General features: G+C 30.9%; 1 protein-coding gene across 1 annotated transcript; it reads right to left on the reverse strand.

The window, feature by feature from the left end:
* Nucleotides 1–356: 356 nt before the first annotated feature.
* Nucleotides 357–11,452, reverse strand: LOC135950357 (mucin-2). Its single transcript, XM_065499904.1, has 5 exons — nt 11,369–11,452; nt 5,737–6,119; nt 5,354–5,453; nt 722–1,018; nt 357–649 (listed from the first exon to the last, which is right to left on the reverse strand). The coding sequence occupies exons 1-5, from the start codon at nt 11,433–11,435 to the stop codon at nt 393–395; spliced, it is 1,104 nt and encodes a 367-aa protein (XP_065355976.1). The 5' UTR covers nt 11,436–11,452; the 3' UTR covers nt 357–392.
* Between the last annotated feature and the right edge of the window lie 5,439 nt (nt 11,453–16,891).

Here is a 16,891-nt window from a genome sequence, read left to right on the forward strand (position 1 = left end):
AGATTTATTGAAAATTTTCGAAATATCAGTCGGTAAATAACAGAAGATCTGTCAGTTTTATGAAAGAACTAAATTTTTTGCACATATTTTCCCCATTTTAAAATTGCAAAAGTTATCAACCCAATGATTAAAAGACCTTTTAATATATGTTTCCAAATTCATGAAATTTCAGGTTTAAGGTTTTTAATTTCTGAAAATTGATAGCACACATTAATTTCTTTGAACTGTTAAGCTTATAGTCCTAAGGTTTTCAATAATACCAAATACTTGTACATAAAGCTTATGTCTATTCTTTGAGGAGACTAACAAACCTTCCATTCTCTTGAAATTTTTAACGATTAAACATTTCATAACTATTTAAATAAATCCAGACATTACTTATGATTATATCATTAAAATACAGAGCGATTTATTAAAACACAAATTACTAAAACAATAGAGCCCAACTTTTCCATAATACCGGCAGCATTTATGGGCATTCCATGATCATCTTCATCACTTTCGCCGGCAAGAAATTTATTGCAACCATTTGAAGAGCAAATGCGACAAGATTCCATGGGAGCGCCATTGTATAACGTCTGACAGGTCAAATATTTGTTGGCATTGATGAAAGAGGTGCAGCCGCGATTGGTAAAAACGGTGTTATTAACTGTAATGAAATATAAAAGTAAATATTAATTGAAGTAATGAAAGCTAAACTGAAATTAAAAGTGTTAACTACCTTGATATTTGATCATATAACAAACGGGTTCATTAATTTTCAATAAAGATTTGACACTACGTCTGTCCTCAATGGGATCTTCATATTCCAAATAGTCATCGTAGTCCGGTAAAGCTACGGGTTTTGGCTTTGTTGGGGTAACAGCAGCAGCTGCTGCTACAGTAGAAGGAGTTGTCTTAATTGCTGTAGATGTTTGGCTGGTTGATTCTTTCAGAGTTGAAGACTGCGTGGTTGGTTTTTTTTGCTCAGTTTTGTTAGAAGAAGTAGTTGGATTTGCAGTTGTAGGTTTTGCAGACCCTGTTTGTGATATCCTTAATTAATGTTATCTGTATCTTAACATATATTACAAATAAATGGCATCATTCTTTTCTATGTTTTAATATTTAAATGTTGTCATACCATCTTATAAATATATTCCGCCATATCTCATTACATTACATTTTTATCTGTTGTATATGTAACAAGCGTAATATCTGTTTTCTTTAAATGTTTGATTAATACTTTTTTGAATAAAATGTAATTTCCAACTATTTCAAAACGCGTTTATCAATTATTAAGAATATAACAATTGGCGACGAGGATAAACCTAAGGAAAAAAAAATATAATATCAACAAAGAAATTATAACCTCAATCAAAATTTCTAAAGTGCACCATGAACGAAATGGAGAAATTGATCGATGCGCTGTCTAAAATGACTCAAGCCATGGTGGAACAACAATCACAACAAGCAAATGTTACCAGCGTTAACGTTATATCAAATTTTGATCCTTTCGACCCAAAGCTGGAGACTTTTGATATATACAAAGAACGACTTGAAATCCATTTGCAGTTAAAAGGAGTGTTTGCTAATAAAGATATGTGTGCAAAACTTATTTTACAATATGTAGGCTCATCAAATTATTCGCTATTGTCAACGTTAGCTGCACCAAAGAACATAAATGATCTGAAATATGAACAAATTGTAAAACTTTTTCAAGGTCACTTCTGCCCCAAGAAAAATATTTTTGTAGAACAACATAGATTTCTAAATGAAGTCCAAAATGAAGACCAAAGTATTTCAGACTTTGTTGCTGTTTTGCAGAAAAGAGCGGCGGTATGTGGGTTCGTATGCTCGTGTAATAAATCTGTGTCTGACATTTTTTCCCGTGCACAGTTCATAAGAGGTATTAGAGATAATGCAATTCGTGAACAATTATTACAAAATACAGATGATTCTTTCATGCAAATCGTCGAAAAAGCAAAGGTATTGGAGGCAGCAAAAATCAATAACAATGAAATAATAAATAATCCATCTACTAGTGATGTGAATCAAATCAAACAACAATTTCCACAAAAGCTATCGGGTACTCAAAATAAAAAACGTAATCGTTCTCCAGCTAAAGTTAATTATCGAAAACTTGGTTTAGAAGGTTTGTGTCTTCGCTGCGGACGAAATAATCATCTTTCAAAAGAATGCAAAATAAACAAAGAAAAATTAAAATGCTCAGCATGTAATAAAACAGGCCATATAAAACAAGTGTGCATAAAATCGAAATTAAAACAAAAATCGAACAATTTTTTTAATGTTGTTGAGTCGTGCTCGTCTGATGACGATTACTTTGAAGAAAACGATAATTTTGGCATTCATCAAATAATTGATATCTATAGCAAAACTGAGATACCATCTTCAGAATTACAGAAATTTTTCACAGCTGTTTTTATTGAAGGGAAAAAACAAACATTTGAGGTAGATTCGGGAGCCGGCTATACATTAATTCCAAAAAACGATTTTGATAAATTAAACTTAAATGTAAAAATGCAAAAGACAAAAATAGCTTTTCGAGCTTATACTGGTGATATTTTCGTGCCACTAGGAGTCGTAGAAGTGAACGTCAGTTATAAAGGTAAACAATCAAAAGAACAAATGTTTGTAGTTGAATGCCAACATTCTCCCCTGCTTGGACGGTTGTGGATACGACACCTTAAGATTGATTTAAATGAAGTAGATCGTGATCATAAAAAGGTAAATAAAAATTCAGACAATGCATCAGTAAAATCAATATCAGAAATAATTCAAAAATATTCTGAAATTTTTCAACAGAAGGTAGGATGTATTCCAAATTTATTATGCTCATTAAAATTACATGAAGGTGCCAAGCCGGCGTTTTTAAAAGAAAGGCAAGTTCCTTTTGCGTTACGTGAAAAGGTAGAAAGGGAGCTCGATTCACTGGAAAGAGACGGCATCATAACTAAAGTCAACACCAGCAACTGGGGATCTCCGTTGGTTGCTATACCAAAGCCTGACGGCACCGTACGACTATGTGTCGATTACAAATTATGTGTCAATCCTCAACTGGAAACAGCTCATTACCCTATTAAAAGAATCGATGAAATTTTCAACACTTTAAGGAATTCTAAATATTTTTGCAAGCTTGACCTTTTTAAAGCATATTTACATGTAGCTGTGGATGATGATAGCAAGCAGATTCAAACGATATCAACTCACAGAGGTACGTATCGAATGAACCGCTTATCGTTTGGTATAAAAACAGCTCCAAGCGAATTTAATCGTATATTAGATCAAATTTTACAAGGCCTTGAGGGAACAATTTCCTATTTTGACGATATAATCGTGCATGGTTCAACTAAAGCCGTATGTGAACAAAGGCTTATCAATTGTTTCGAAAGACTTCAGAAATATCATTTACATGTTAATAAGGATAAATGCGAATATTTCAAAGAGCAAATTCAATATTTGGGTTATGTCATAAGTCATAATGCGATTTCTAAATGTCCTTCAAAAACCGAAGCTATGACAAACCTTCCACGTCCAGAAAATGTTGATGACGTCAGGCGATTCTTGGGGATGGTTACGTATTATGCTCGTTTTATTCCAGATATGGCAACATTGACATTCCCATTACGAAAATTATTGGAAAAAGGAGGCAAATTTGTGTGGTCTAGGAAATGTGAAGAAGCCTTTAAAAAGCTAAAGGAAGAAATTTTAAACGACAGAGTTTTAGTACCTTACAATGCAAGCCTACCATTAACATTGACCTGTGATGCAAGTCCAACAGGGGTAGCGGCAGTACTTTCCCATGTCATCGATAATGCAGAACGTCCTATTGCCTTTATATCGAGAGCTTTGACAAAAGCCGAACAAAATTATAGTCAGCTCGACAGGGAAGCACTTGCAATTATATTTGCTGTAGAAAAATTATTTATGTATTTGTACGGAAGAGAATTTACTCTTGTTACCGACAATCGTCCCCTGTCGAGAATTTTACACCAGAACGCCAAAACACCAGCCATGACGTCAGCAAGATTACTTCGGTACGCATCTTTCCTACAAGGATTTAATTACAAAATTGAACATAAAAAAGCTGAAAATATAGCACATGTCGATTGTTTGTCTAGGGCTCCATTAAGAAATACCTCAAAATTTAATCATTTTCTCGATTCAGAAACACAAATTATTCAAGACCAAACCATAAATGAAATTTCAACGTTTTCAATTACAGCCACAACGATTGCAAAAGAAACTGAACGTGATCAAGAATATTTCAATTTGAAAAAATCATTATTAAATGGACACAATTTTGACCCTGAGTACTCAATACAAAGTGGAATTTTGTTCAAAGGAAATCGTGTAATGATTCCTTCAAGCTTGAGAGAACAAATTCTTAGAGAATTACACCATACACATGTTGGTATTGAGAGGATGAAACAGCTAGCCAGAAAATATTGTTATTGGAAAAATATTGATACTGACATAGAACGCCTTGTAAGATCTTGCCAAAATTGTGCCATGGTAAGGAAAAATCCACCAAAGGTTGAAACACACCAATGGGATGAGCCGACCCAGAATTTTCAAAGAGTACACATTGATTATGCGGGACCTTTCCAAAATCACCATTTTTTCGTTTTGGTCGATGCAAAATCCAAATGGCCGGAAATCCGCATAATAAAGGAAGCTCCAACGTCTGAAAAAACGATTTATTTGCTACAAAACATTTTCGCAACACATGGCCTTCCCGAAATTATCGTGTCGGACAATGCCACAATATTTCAAAGCGCCATGTTCAGATCGTTCTGTACAGATCACGGCATTATTCAAAAATTTATTGCACCGGGGCATCCCGCCACAAATGGTCTTGCTGAAAGACACGTCCAGACTCTGAAAAGAAAATTAAAATCAATGGAAGATGAAAATATGCCACTGCACATAAAAATTCAAGAAATTGTTTCGAGATATAGAGCCACGCCAATGGGAAACGGGAAAAGTCCGGCCCAACTTTATCTTGGTCGTGAACTACGTATTAAATTGGATGCTATTCGCCCAATGCAACACGCTAAAAACAATGCAAATAATTTTACAGTACGCGAAATTAGTGTGGGAGAAAGGGTCCAAGTACGTTGGTTTGAGAAAAACGTTCCCACTTGGAAATTTGGCACCGTCCTAAAGAAACTCGGAAACCTTCATTATCAAATTCGACTAGATAACGATTATATTTTGAAACGACATATTAATCAATTATATAAGTCAACGGTACAAATCCTAAATCAACCAGCTGTACTTCAAAATTCTTCGGAAAAAAAGAAACCTCAAATAGAAGAAATCATTATTCATCGAAACCACACACAGCGCTTACCACAAGTCGCTGCGGAACCACAAGAGCCACGGACGCCAGGAAGTGCCAGGCGCTCTAATAGGCCTAGACGATTACCAGCTCGTTTTGGAGACCATGTCATCTATTAGTGTGGGAGATTGTGATATCCTTAATTAATGTTATCTGTATCTTAACATATATTACAAATAAATGGCATCATTCTTTTCTATGTTTTAATATTTAAATGTTGTCATACCATCTTATAAATATATTCCGCCATATCTCATTACATTACATTTTTATCTGTTGTATATGTAACAAGCGTAATATCTGTTTTCTTTAAATGTTTGATTAATACTTTTTTGAATAAAATGTAATTTCCAACTATTTCAAAACGCGTTTATCAATTATTAAGAATATAACACTGTTGCTGTTGGCTTTGTGGTAGTTTTACTCTGTGTAGCCATAATAGTTGGCTTCGTGGTAGTTTTACTTTGCGTATTAGTAGCAGTTGGCTTTGTGGTGGTTTTACTTTGTGTGTTAATAGCAGTAGTAGTTGATTTTGTGGTTGTTTTCTGTCCAGAATTTAGAACACTCACTTCATCATGTGACTCCTCACTATCTAGATAATTGTCAGGATCTTCTGGCAACATGGGTTTTGAGGTAGGTTTCACTGCTGGTTTATCTGTTGCACCGCTTTCCAATATTATGGGTTTCGCTGTTGTCTCAATGGAAATTTCACCACAAATATGCAATTCTTTGAAATCTTCATACTCATTACAATCTTCACAGACATAACATTGGAGACCTTGAATTGGTGGAGGGGGAAACAGAACGAAATTCATTTGTAGTCATTTTGTTTATCAATAAAAACATTAATTGAGAAATTATTTATTATGCTGCATATACACTTTGTTATGATAGGTATTTATTTTTTTATCTCAATTATCTTATCTTATGCAATTATTTAGATACAACATTATTATCATCGTACTCTTAAATACATAATTGTAAATATGTACATTAGGATGGCCTTAAAAATAAAAGAGATTTTTGTCTGTTCACAACTGAAGCAAAAGTTTAATTCAAAATGTTTGTCCTGGCATCGATATTTCGTGAGCTGGATCCAAGGATAAAAATCTAGATTTTTAAATATTTTTCTTAATTTTTCGCAAAGGAAACACATGAAATAATGGTATAAAGTGAAAGGAGATTTCAATAAAATTGTTCGACATTTTGAGAAATGTTAACCTCAAACAAACTAATATTTCATTTCAGTTGGGAACATCGACTCCCTATTTTTCTTCCATACAAATGGGGCCATCCTAATGTTCATATATTTATGTTATTATTGACAATTACGTATTTAATGGTTTCCAGTTTTTACTCATGGCATTTCTAAGTTTATTACCCTATACATGACCGATTAAGTGTACATTTTATACACTAATGGATTATTCTGTGCAATAAAGATAGAATCTGAATCCGGAAAAAAATATCCAACTTTTCTATCACATTTAATTTAATCAGACGGATTTCATTTCGAAAATGAAGAAGAACTGCTGTCATTATATGTTTCTATACCATCATCTCAAAACTCATTGTAAATTTTATCAGGTTTTTTTAAATGTTGGTGTAACCTTGCTGGACAGTTTCAAGTTTTAGGAAAGAAATCCAGATATAAATAAAGAAAATGGATCGCTAATGACATTACAACACAGATTTCATGGAATAACAGTTCAAAGTGGTAGCCATCTTTAATCATCTGTATCGTTGTCCGTGCTTAAGATGTATACCAAATATAATATTCTGGAAGTTCAACTTCTACTCTTTTGATTTTTTCATATGGCCTTAAAGAATATGTACATTTCTGCTTATGTATATTTTTGGAAATTTTTCAATAGAGCTTTAGTAAATACAGGAGATCTGGAAAAATCAATATCACGATCTCGTAAATATACATTCAATTTGCTAAGGGAAGTTCACTTCGAATTTATAACGTATAAATTATGAGCAAAGTCAGACAGATACTTTTCTGTTACTGTTCTCAAACGGAATTGAAAACATCCGCAAAAATCTTCAAATATTGTTTGTTCCTATGAAAACCTTTTCAGGGATAATTCAAGTATTTAACAATCCTTTGACTAAATGAAATGAACAAAAGTATAGGAAAACTAAAAAAAAAACTCTCATAGCTTTTTTAACTAACACCACTTAGGTCTTTGACAAGAGGCTTTCCGCTCTATGTATATTTCTCTATGAACAAAATGTTCTTCTAGAGGTTTACATTCATTTTAAACCAAAGCCTAGTACTCTGTTCATATTTGCGAAAACTTTTGGTTTTTTCATGCAAAAAATTGTATATACAACAAATGATCAGCTGTTGGTTTTAATTTTGTGTGAAAGAAGTGCTGCTTATGTTATTTCGTGTGGAAAAATAAGGTTGTCAGATGTATTTCACATGTTTTCCACAATAAGAACAGAGTACTGCTTTTGCGAAATTATTTCGCATATATTTCATTCCAAATATTTTATATGTAGTTTGACAGCATTTCGCATGAAATTTTGAACAGAGTACTAAGCTTAACTCAAGAATATTTAGAAACTAATTTTCTAGACAAACGTTTCGTCCGTTTCACTTAATCAGGCTTTAATTGTCCAATAATAAATTAAATACGGAAGTGCTTTTTATTATCCTAAAATACCGAGGTAAATAAGTCATTGCTTTTGTAAAGCAGTTTTTGTTTCCGTTCTGGCTTTTCAGGTTCTTCAAAGAGCAGCTTGAAATTTTCATAACCACAGAGCTGTCTTATATCTTCGGGAACGAAGTTTCGAATAGAGGATTCGACGAGATAAACGCTTCGGCTCTCGGTAGGATAACGATTTATTATGGGAAAATAAAATACAAAGTATGCAGATGCAATCCGAAGACATAAATTCTACAGCTCTCGTTGGCTAACTATGGTTTATTAGTTATGGCTAGCTAGTTAAGGCTAGCGGCACTCGGTTGGATAACGATTAATTATGGGCAAATATAGTTTTGGATGCAATCCGTGGAGATAAATTCTTCAGCTCTCGTCGGCTAAGTCTGCTTTTACACACAGCAAGTTTACTTGAAGCAAGTCTCTTCGATTCCCTTTTAAACTTGCTCGACCGTTTACACACAGCAAGTCTGTGTTCAATTTTGTATGTCAAAACCTAATAGACGCCATAATGAAAATGAGAAAACAAAAGAGAATTGAAGAGACTTGCCAGTACAAGCAAGTGTGTACCCCTCTTCTTTCTTCTTGCCTCTCTCTCCTATAAACTCTAGACTTGCGCAAGTAAACTTGCCCGGTGTAAAAGCAGACTATCTACTACTTATTGGATATGACTGGCTAACTTATACAGTCCGACGAAATAAATGCTTCGGCTCTTGTCGGCTAACTATGGTTTATTATTTAATATTAGCTAATTAGTACAATCCGACGAGATAAATGCTTCGACTCTAGGTTGGTTATCTATGGATCTTGGCTACGGTATCAACATTAATTTTGATCTACAAAAATTCGAATATTAATAAACTAAAATACCCCTATATAGTCACCAATTTCTAATCGAAATTGTCTCTCCCAAAAATATTTTCAAAATCCCTAATGTTGGGGAAAAATCTCATTCTCAGTCATCTCATTCTTAGCCATCAGTTTAAATTTTTCTTTCCCTCCAAAGCATTGACGGCGAAATAGAAAAGTTCGAAGCTTATTCTTCAAAATATTCTCTATAAAGAAGTATGTTTTCAGAATAGCCTAAAAGTTTATTTCAAAAGCATAAACAAGGAAATTTCAGAGTTCACTATAATTTATCTTAAACATTTTATATTCAAAATGTTTACAAAATATTCCTAGAAAGCTGACATTGTTGTGGGAAAAAATGATTGGTCTAATACTCTAATACCTCTGGGAAACAAATGATGAAGTGAAGATTCTTCCAAATTTACTTAAAAAAATTATTAGGTAAAAAAAATGGTGAAAAATTAAAATTTGGTGAAAAAAATCAATCATGTTTGTAAGTAATTGGAGTAGAGTATTGCAAACCCGAAACCGAAAACCGGTCAACCGGTTTTTTCATCTTTGTAAACTCCACCGGTTTCGGTTTTTTAACAAACCGGTTTTTGTAAGACGGTTAACCGGTTTTAATGAAATATATTTTCTAAAGCTCATTCAAACATATTAATGAAAAACTTTGATATCATTTTTTAAAAATATTGATTTATTTTATAGAAAACTATAGCATTTGACAAGATTTCTTAAGAATTCAAAAATGATAAATTTCCGAAGATTTAGTACATTAACACATTTCCAATTAACGTCCAGAAATAAAAATAAATTTAAGGAGACCTTTTTCATATTAAACAAAAATTTAATATTAACCGGTTAACCGGTGTTTTCGAAGACAAAAACCGAAACCGTTTAACCGGTTTTTTTTTAAAAACACACTTTTTTGTTTAAACCGGAAACCGGTATTTTAAATTTGCCGGTTTTTTGAACATTCAAAATTTGGTAAGTCGATTTCAACAGACATAGCTATATAGACTCCACTATCTAGGAGTCACAAATGAAAAAGGATTGTCATTCGAATGAAAATTATTCGAATAATCGAGAAAAAAATATATTATTTATTTGAATGAATAACATTTTTCAATGTAGAATACAAAAATCTATCAATCAAAATTTGTTGTTGATTAATCGAATACTCGAATAAATTCATTTTCAAGTTAAAATTAAAAAAAAAGTTTTTATAAACCAAAATTTGGAGAAAAATATCTCAAAGAAACAGAACCAATGTTATTTTATTAGAAACGTCTTTTTACATTCATTTTCCAATCGATTTTGGATTAATATATCAAGCTCAGAACTTGAATTCATGACAATCCGCACCCTAGTTATGTCTTAATACTTTATTGATTTTCCTTTTCAAGCTCAAACAATAAAATCAAATTTCATTAATTAAAAAAATCAAAAGACTGAGACCTCTTGTAAAGAAAAATAAAACTGTGTCAATGTTAAATGATAAAACGATAAAAATAAGTAATTTAATTTTATTTTTGTGATAATGATTCTTATCGAAAATTTCTCCAGAAACAATTTAATTTTAATGTATTAAACGTGTACATATTTATAACAATTAATTTCATTAATATTATTGAGTTTTTCATTTAATTGGAGTATGGTGCTCCAAAAAATTATGTTTTCTCTAGGTACTTGTGCAAAACTTCTTGTATTTTAAGGTTATTAAAAGGTGAGCTTTATTATCAGTCATTTGCAATAAAGTAAACATTAATGTAGCCGATATTTTTCATACATATTTTACACGCATGTATCAATACGTGTAAAATTCTTTTCGATGAAGTACTCAAGTTCCATTCTACTCTTTCAATTACACTTGTTATCTCAATTAAAGCACTTAACAGCCACAATGGGATTTACAAATTGTGTGTCTGACTCATTTAAATGTTCCCTTTTATTTCTGTTTGAATTCTTGTAATGTTTTGTATGCAATGTGGTGGCAATGAAAAAGTCTACATTGTAAGAGTATCTTTGGGTATGAGAAATGTAAATATTTGCTAAATACTTTTGTTTGCATCTGCTTCTATTTACAACACAGCTTTATCTTTCTTTATCGTTGGGAGAATCCATCCCAAAGCGGAAAGAAAACAGCACTTTTTGTATTTGTTATCTCTGATTTAAACGAATACTACCACAATTAATAATGTTGGACATTGTATGGTTTAAAAGTTATGTTTAGTTGTATGTAAAATTTTGTAAATATTTTTCTCAATTTTCAAGACGCCATATTTTTGGACCAAATGAGGCAAATGCAATAGTTGCCCGCTTTGGAATGGATCATCCCTATTATAAATTATCAAATACTTTTTTCTTTCAGTAAATATTTCCAAAATATTAGATTTTTTCATATCAAAAATGGTGATTTTTTTATATTGAAATTTTTCTGAAAAACCTCTTATTTTAGAGATATCGAAATTTTAAAGGATCTTTTTTCAAATAATTTGTTTAATACCTTGTACAAGACACTTTGTAGCCACTCCTATCAATAAAAAACTGAAAATTACACTTTTTAAACTCATTTTATTGTTCTAAAATCCGCTTTTCAAATACGTTAAACAAATAACGTTTATTCAATATCGGCTCTTTAAAATTTCAAGAACAATTTAACCGCCAAACGTCTAAAATTATACTGATTGTTAATGAACTTTTGTTTTTTTACTTCAAATCAAATTTTAATAGCAGAATCTTCAGTTAGTTTTGTTTTTTTTTATTCTTCTTGTTACCACAAACAGCAACTGATGAATTTGTTTTTAGAAAACAGAAAATGCGAAAAAAAAGAAATTGCAATTTGAACTGATAAAATCGGCTGCTTTTTTGTCATGTTAACATGCCAATAACAGAAACGAGAACCAAAAAATGCTACAATTATTTTTTTATTGGAAAAAAATCTTTGAAGAATACTTGAAATTAAATGGTATCAGGTATGAAAACCTAAAAAAAAATGATAAAAGCAATTTACATTTTTAGTTTATCAAAGAGGAAAAAATAAGCAGGTAATGATGATAGCAACCTGCAAATATTTGTTATTATTCATTATACCATGAATCAATTTTTGACGAGAAAAAAAGATTAATAAATGTCTTATATTCTTTCATTAATATGTTTAGTACATATCTAATTATTATACTAACCATCTCCCACCAAATTGTAGCTTGTTGTTGTAGACGCTGCACAGTGGGGCGATCGACAAGAAGTGGTTATAAATCTGAATCTTTCAAACTACTAAAACGATTGCAAAATTACATATGAACGCATCGTGGAGGAGGACACTGGCTTTAAGAAAAATTAATTTGTGACCCTCCTGTTACAACACAAGGTGAGATTGACATCCTGTAGTCGGGATCCACGAATAAGTTCCTCAAAAAAGCATTTTCTCGGCTGAAAAAGTTTGAAAATTTTAACTGGGTTTATTAAATCATAGACAGATAGTCTAGTAAATGACTCTTTTAGACTATGCTCTTAAAATTTAAAAAATATGTTCTTAAAAAAACACACTTTTACATAATTTTTAACCAAAAAAAATTGACTTAAATTTTCAAATAAAAATCGTTGTCTATTGGATCTGAAAACATTTTTATACATAGAAAATATTCGTTCGAAATCAACTGATGTTACAGAAGCAAATTTAAAAGACTATATTTCTTTAACACTTAGAACGGTTAAGTTTGAATTAGAACTAAAATTTGATATTTAGATGGCGCTATTATTAAAATAGTGCTTATTTTGTATTAAAACAAGTAAGAGAGCTATATTCGGCTGTGCCGAATCTTATATACCCTTCACCAAATTATACTTCAAAATAAAAAATTTAAATATTTTTAGGTGAACAAAAATTTTTTGTCAGTTTTTTAATTTTTTGGAAAAAAAAATTGTTCGAATTGTTGTTTTAAATTTTTTTAATTTTTTGGACAAAATTTTTTTTGATAAAGTCAAAATATTCTATTAAACAGTAAAATATGCTCTAAAAACTCAAAAATATGACATAAATATGCTCTTAAAACAAATATATGCAAAAATATGAATTTAAGGGTAAAATATGCAAAAATATGCACTAACAAATCGATGCCAAAATTCTTAAATAGTTCTGAAACGTGTAAATATCTTATCCATGTGCTCATTAGACTCACCAGAAAAAACATGCATTTGCATATTTTGGTTTCCCTGCTCATAACAAACCAGCAGCATGCTGTGTTCCAAGACTTCAGCTTATGGTTCCCAAAGTATTGCTAGTATTGGCTGTAAAACTCTGTCAATAGAAAATATTTAAAATGTCAATGAATGAGTTTTAAATTTATACTTACGATCTTTAGCCACCATTTTCAGACAATTAATTTCAGGAATTTAAAGTTGGTTTAGCTAAAAAATGCATGTGTCAAACGATTTAATTTTTCCCAGGCTACATTCCACAGTAGCGCAGAATCAACATGTTTTGGAAATAAATCTGGCATTGCTAATGCTCCAGGGGCGGCACTATAGTGGCTCAAAGTAGGGTACCTTCGACATGTAAAATTTTTAAACACGTGCAATTTTTTTTGTTTCCCATCCGATTTGTCATTCTAAATAACAAAGTGTAAAAAACCTTGTCATAAGGTTAAAGGTCTCGAAAATTATAAGAGATAAATAGCATACGCAAGCATGTTTATTCAAGACCTAGCCGAGCGCTTTCCAAAAATATAAAGGGATGGGAAACAAAAAAATGGCACCGGTTTAAAAATTTTACATGTCGAAGGTACCCTATTTTGAGCTCCCATAGTGCCGCCCCTGGAGCATTTGTAGGATCAATTTTAATAACTTAAACTCGAATACTCCTTACTTAATGGATCCATTTCTCATCGCAAGTAATGATTTTCTTTTATAGCGTTTAAACATAATTTCAGACATTCTAAATCATTTTTCAAGGAATGTCGGTTTTAATTCGAATGATACCAAATTTCCTTGCTTTTAGATGAATCCTGCTGTTCGCAAACTTTTTGAAATTGCAGCTGTTATTGAATTTGATAACAATCTTCATGTAGTAATGCCTCCAATTCTTGATCTTCAATCTTGTTTGTCTGGCCTGGGCGAAGAAGTAAAGCAATACTTCCCGCATATGACGCTTTGTTGGCAGAAAATTCAACATTTTCGAAGCAAAAAAAACTTAGTTGTTCAACAACTTAGTGAGAATAAATGACTGATATATACCCTTCAAAATGACGTATACGTTTAACAATTTTAACTACTGCACAGTGGGGCAGAATCAAAATTTTTTGGAAATAAATCTGGCATTTCTAAACGGCAGGTCCGATCGGGATAACGTAGGCGTAGCTAAGGAGTATTCAAGTTTAAGTTATTAAAATGGGCCCTACAAATAATCCAGGGGCGGCGCTATGGGTGCTCAAAGTAGGGTACCTTCGACATGTACAATTTTTAAACACGTGCAATTTTTTTGTTTCGCATCCGACTTCAAAGATTTTTATATTTTTGGAAAGCGCTCGGTTATAAGCATTTCAAAATTGAAATTTTCAAATTTTGCCATACCTTGGTCCGCATTTAAAAATATAGGTCGTAATTTTGGACCGAATGGACTTGAATTTTTTGGTTAGTTAGAAAATAGAATTGCAAATATCATACAAAAGATTTCAGAGCAATATCAATTCTGGATTCAAAAATAAACGATTTTCAATTTAAATATTCAAAAAATAGTTGATTTTTGCTGTTTTTTGGACAAAAAGGTGACTTCACTCTTTTTTTATTAAAAAAAACTTTCTTTAAGAACATATAAGAATTTTATATTTTTCTATAATGTATTCTTAAGGAGAACATTTTGGTATAAAAAACATGTCCCATATTTTGAAAATGTCGCCAAAATGTATCAAAATTTCAACTTTGGGCCACATGTTCTAAAAGCCCAAACGTGGGATTAGAAAACGGAAAGCAGCTTTGGAAACCTAGATGTATTTCCTATTTACCGCCAAAGTATTTTCCCAGCCCCAAGTAAATTGTGGACCCTATAGGCAAAATTGTAAAAAACGCCATTTTTGGGATTTTCGCCTCAATTTTTAAGAATTGCGGGATTCCCTTTGACCTTTTGACAAATTTTTTTACACCTTGTTAGTTGGCCATCAGAACATCAACCAGTCAGTCTAATTTGAAGCATCGTTACATAAAGATAAATTAACTGACTTACAGTGTGCTGTATAGGTTTGTTTGCAACAATGCTGCTTTTATTTGAAATCAAAAGTATCCGGTTTATTTAAAGGAGATAACCCACCGTTTTTAAAAGGTAAAATCTTAATATTAAAACCAAAAACCGCGTTCAAAAGATACGCCATCTATTGCAAATTCCGCATTTTAATTCATACTACCAATTAAAATTCATAAAATCTATTTTATTAGAATTTTATAGCATTTGCTACATTACATAGTGCTACACGAAAAAATATAACCACATAAGGACAGCAGTACGTGATAAAAGACCATAAAAAAAGACCCGTGTCTTCCAGTTTTGCCCAAAGTCATGCACTTTTTTAAGGGCCCCCAAAGATTTCATTTTTGCAAACAAGATATCAGTTTCTCAGGCTGATATATTTCAATTTATTTGAATTTTGATTTATTCTCTGAGGTAAAGTTGTAGCTCTTGTCATAAAAAACAAAAAATGGAAACATATAAAATCAAAAAAACTTCATCTTCAAGATCAAAATCGCAACAAACTTTAAAAATATGGAAATAAATTTAGAAATATTTTTTGAAGCTTTAGTTTATAATAATTTAATAGTTTATGGCTCAAAACACTTAGGTACATTTTTGTAGTTGATTGTTTCCCTGATTTGTTTTGCGGTTTTGATCTTGAAGATGAAGTTGTTTTTATTTTATATGTTAACAATTTTTGTTCTTTATGACAAGGGCTACAACTCTGCCTCAGAGAGTAAATCAAAATTCCGAACTGTTTGAAAGATATCAGCCTGAGAAACTGATCTCTTTTTTGAAAAAATGACACCGTGGCCCCAAATCTTAGAGGCCCATAAAAAAAGTGCATGACTTTGGGCGTTGTATTTCCATGATATAAAAAAATGATTTTAAATTATTTAAAACCAATACCGCAGTTTTGAGTTTTATCGTTTTTTTGGAAATTTTATTTTAATTAATGTTTCATTTATGTTCTTCTTACCATTTAAGGGTTAATTTTTTCACAAGATGCTGCACAATGAGTCATTGCAATAAAATTTAACTCTTTGTTTAATATTTTTTTTTTTTTGAAGAAAAAACATTTTTTTTATTTATTTAATTGTCATTTGTTTTTGGTTTTTTGTTGCTAAACATTAATATACAAGTACATAGTTTTTTGTTGTTGTTGATTTTTTTGATTATTGCAAATAGTTTTTTTTTGTTTTGTTTTATATTACTAACAATTTTATTGTTCTAACAATTGCTTTAAATGTGTGTTTTCATGATTCTTTCAATACTAACATTTATTTTTTTTACGGTTTTCCTAAGTATTTTTGTTTGTTTTTTATTTTTTGCTTAATAAAATTGAAAAATATTGATTAAATTAATTTGAATTATGCAAATGTTTTGTGTGTTTTTTTTAATGAAATGTAATTTGTTGTTGGTGTTTTTATTTTAATATTTAATTGTTTTGTTTTTTGTTTTAATAAAAAAGGCATTTAGGTGAATATTATTTTTGGTTTTTCCTTTAAATACTTTCTTTGAAACTTAGTTTTTAAACATTGTCTTGGAATTGTTTGTGTTTTTTTTTATTGGTTTTAATTGTATAATTGTGGTTTTTTACGGTAATTTTTAAAAATAAATATTTTTGTGTTTATGAAAATAAGTACAAATTTTGGTTTGTTTCTGTTTAAATATATTTAAAATATTAATAATTATTTATAAATTATTGTTAAGTTTAATATTAATAACTTAAGTTGATTAAAGCATTTTTAGTTTATTCATATATTTATTATTAATTAATATAAAATGTTTGAAATTGTATTTAAT

This window comes from Calliphora vicina, chromosome 2 (assembly GCF_958450345.1).
Source record: "Calliphora vicina chromosome 2, idCalVici1.1, whole genome shotgun sequence".
In the NCBI taxonomy this organism is placed as follows: Eukaryota; Metazoa; Arthropoda; class Insecta; order Diptera; family Calliphoridae; genus Calliphora; species Calliphora vicina.

What these genes read in the sequence shown, in the direction of transcription:
- LOC135950357 (XM_065499904.1), bottom strand. Translation starts at nt 11,435, where the DNA reads ATGAGTTTAAAAAGTGTAATTTTCAGTTTTTTATTGATAGGAGTGGCT. An exon ending in TACAAAGTGTCTTGTACAAG is followed by an intron (nt 6,120 to 11,368) that starts GTATTAAACAAA and finishes CACCAATTCAAG; the next exon opens with GTCTCCAATGTTATGTCTGT. An exon ending in TTATATGATCAAATATCAAG is followed by an intron (nt 650 to 721) that starts GTAGTTAACACT and finishes ATTTCATTACAG; the next exon opens with TTAATAACACCGTTTTTACC.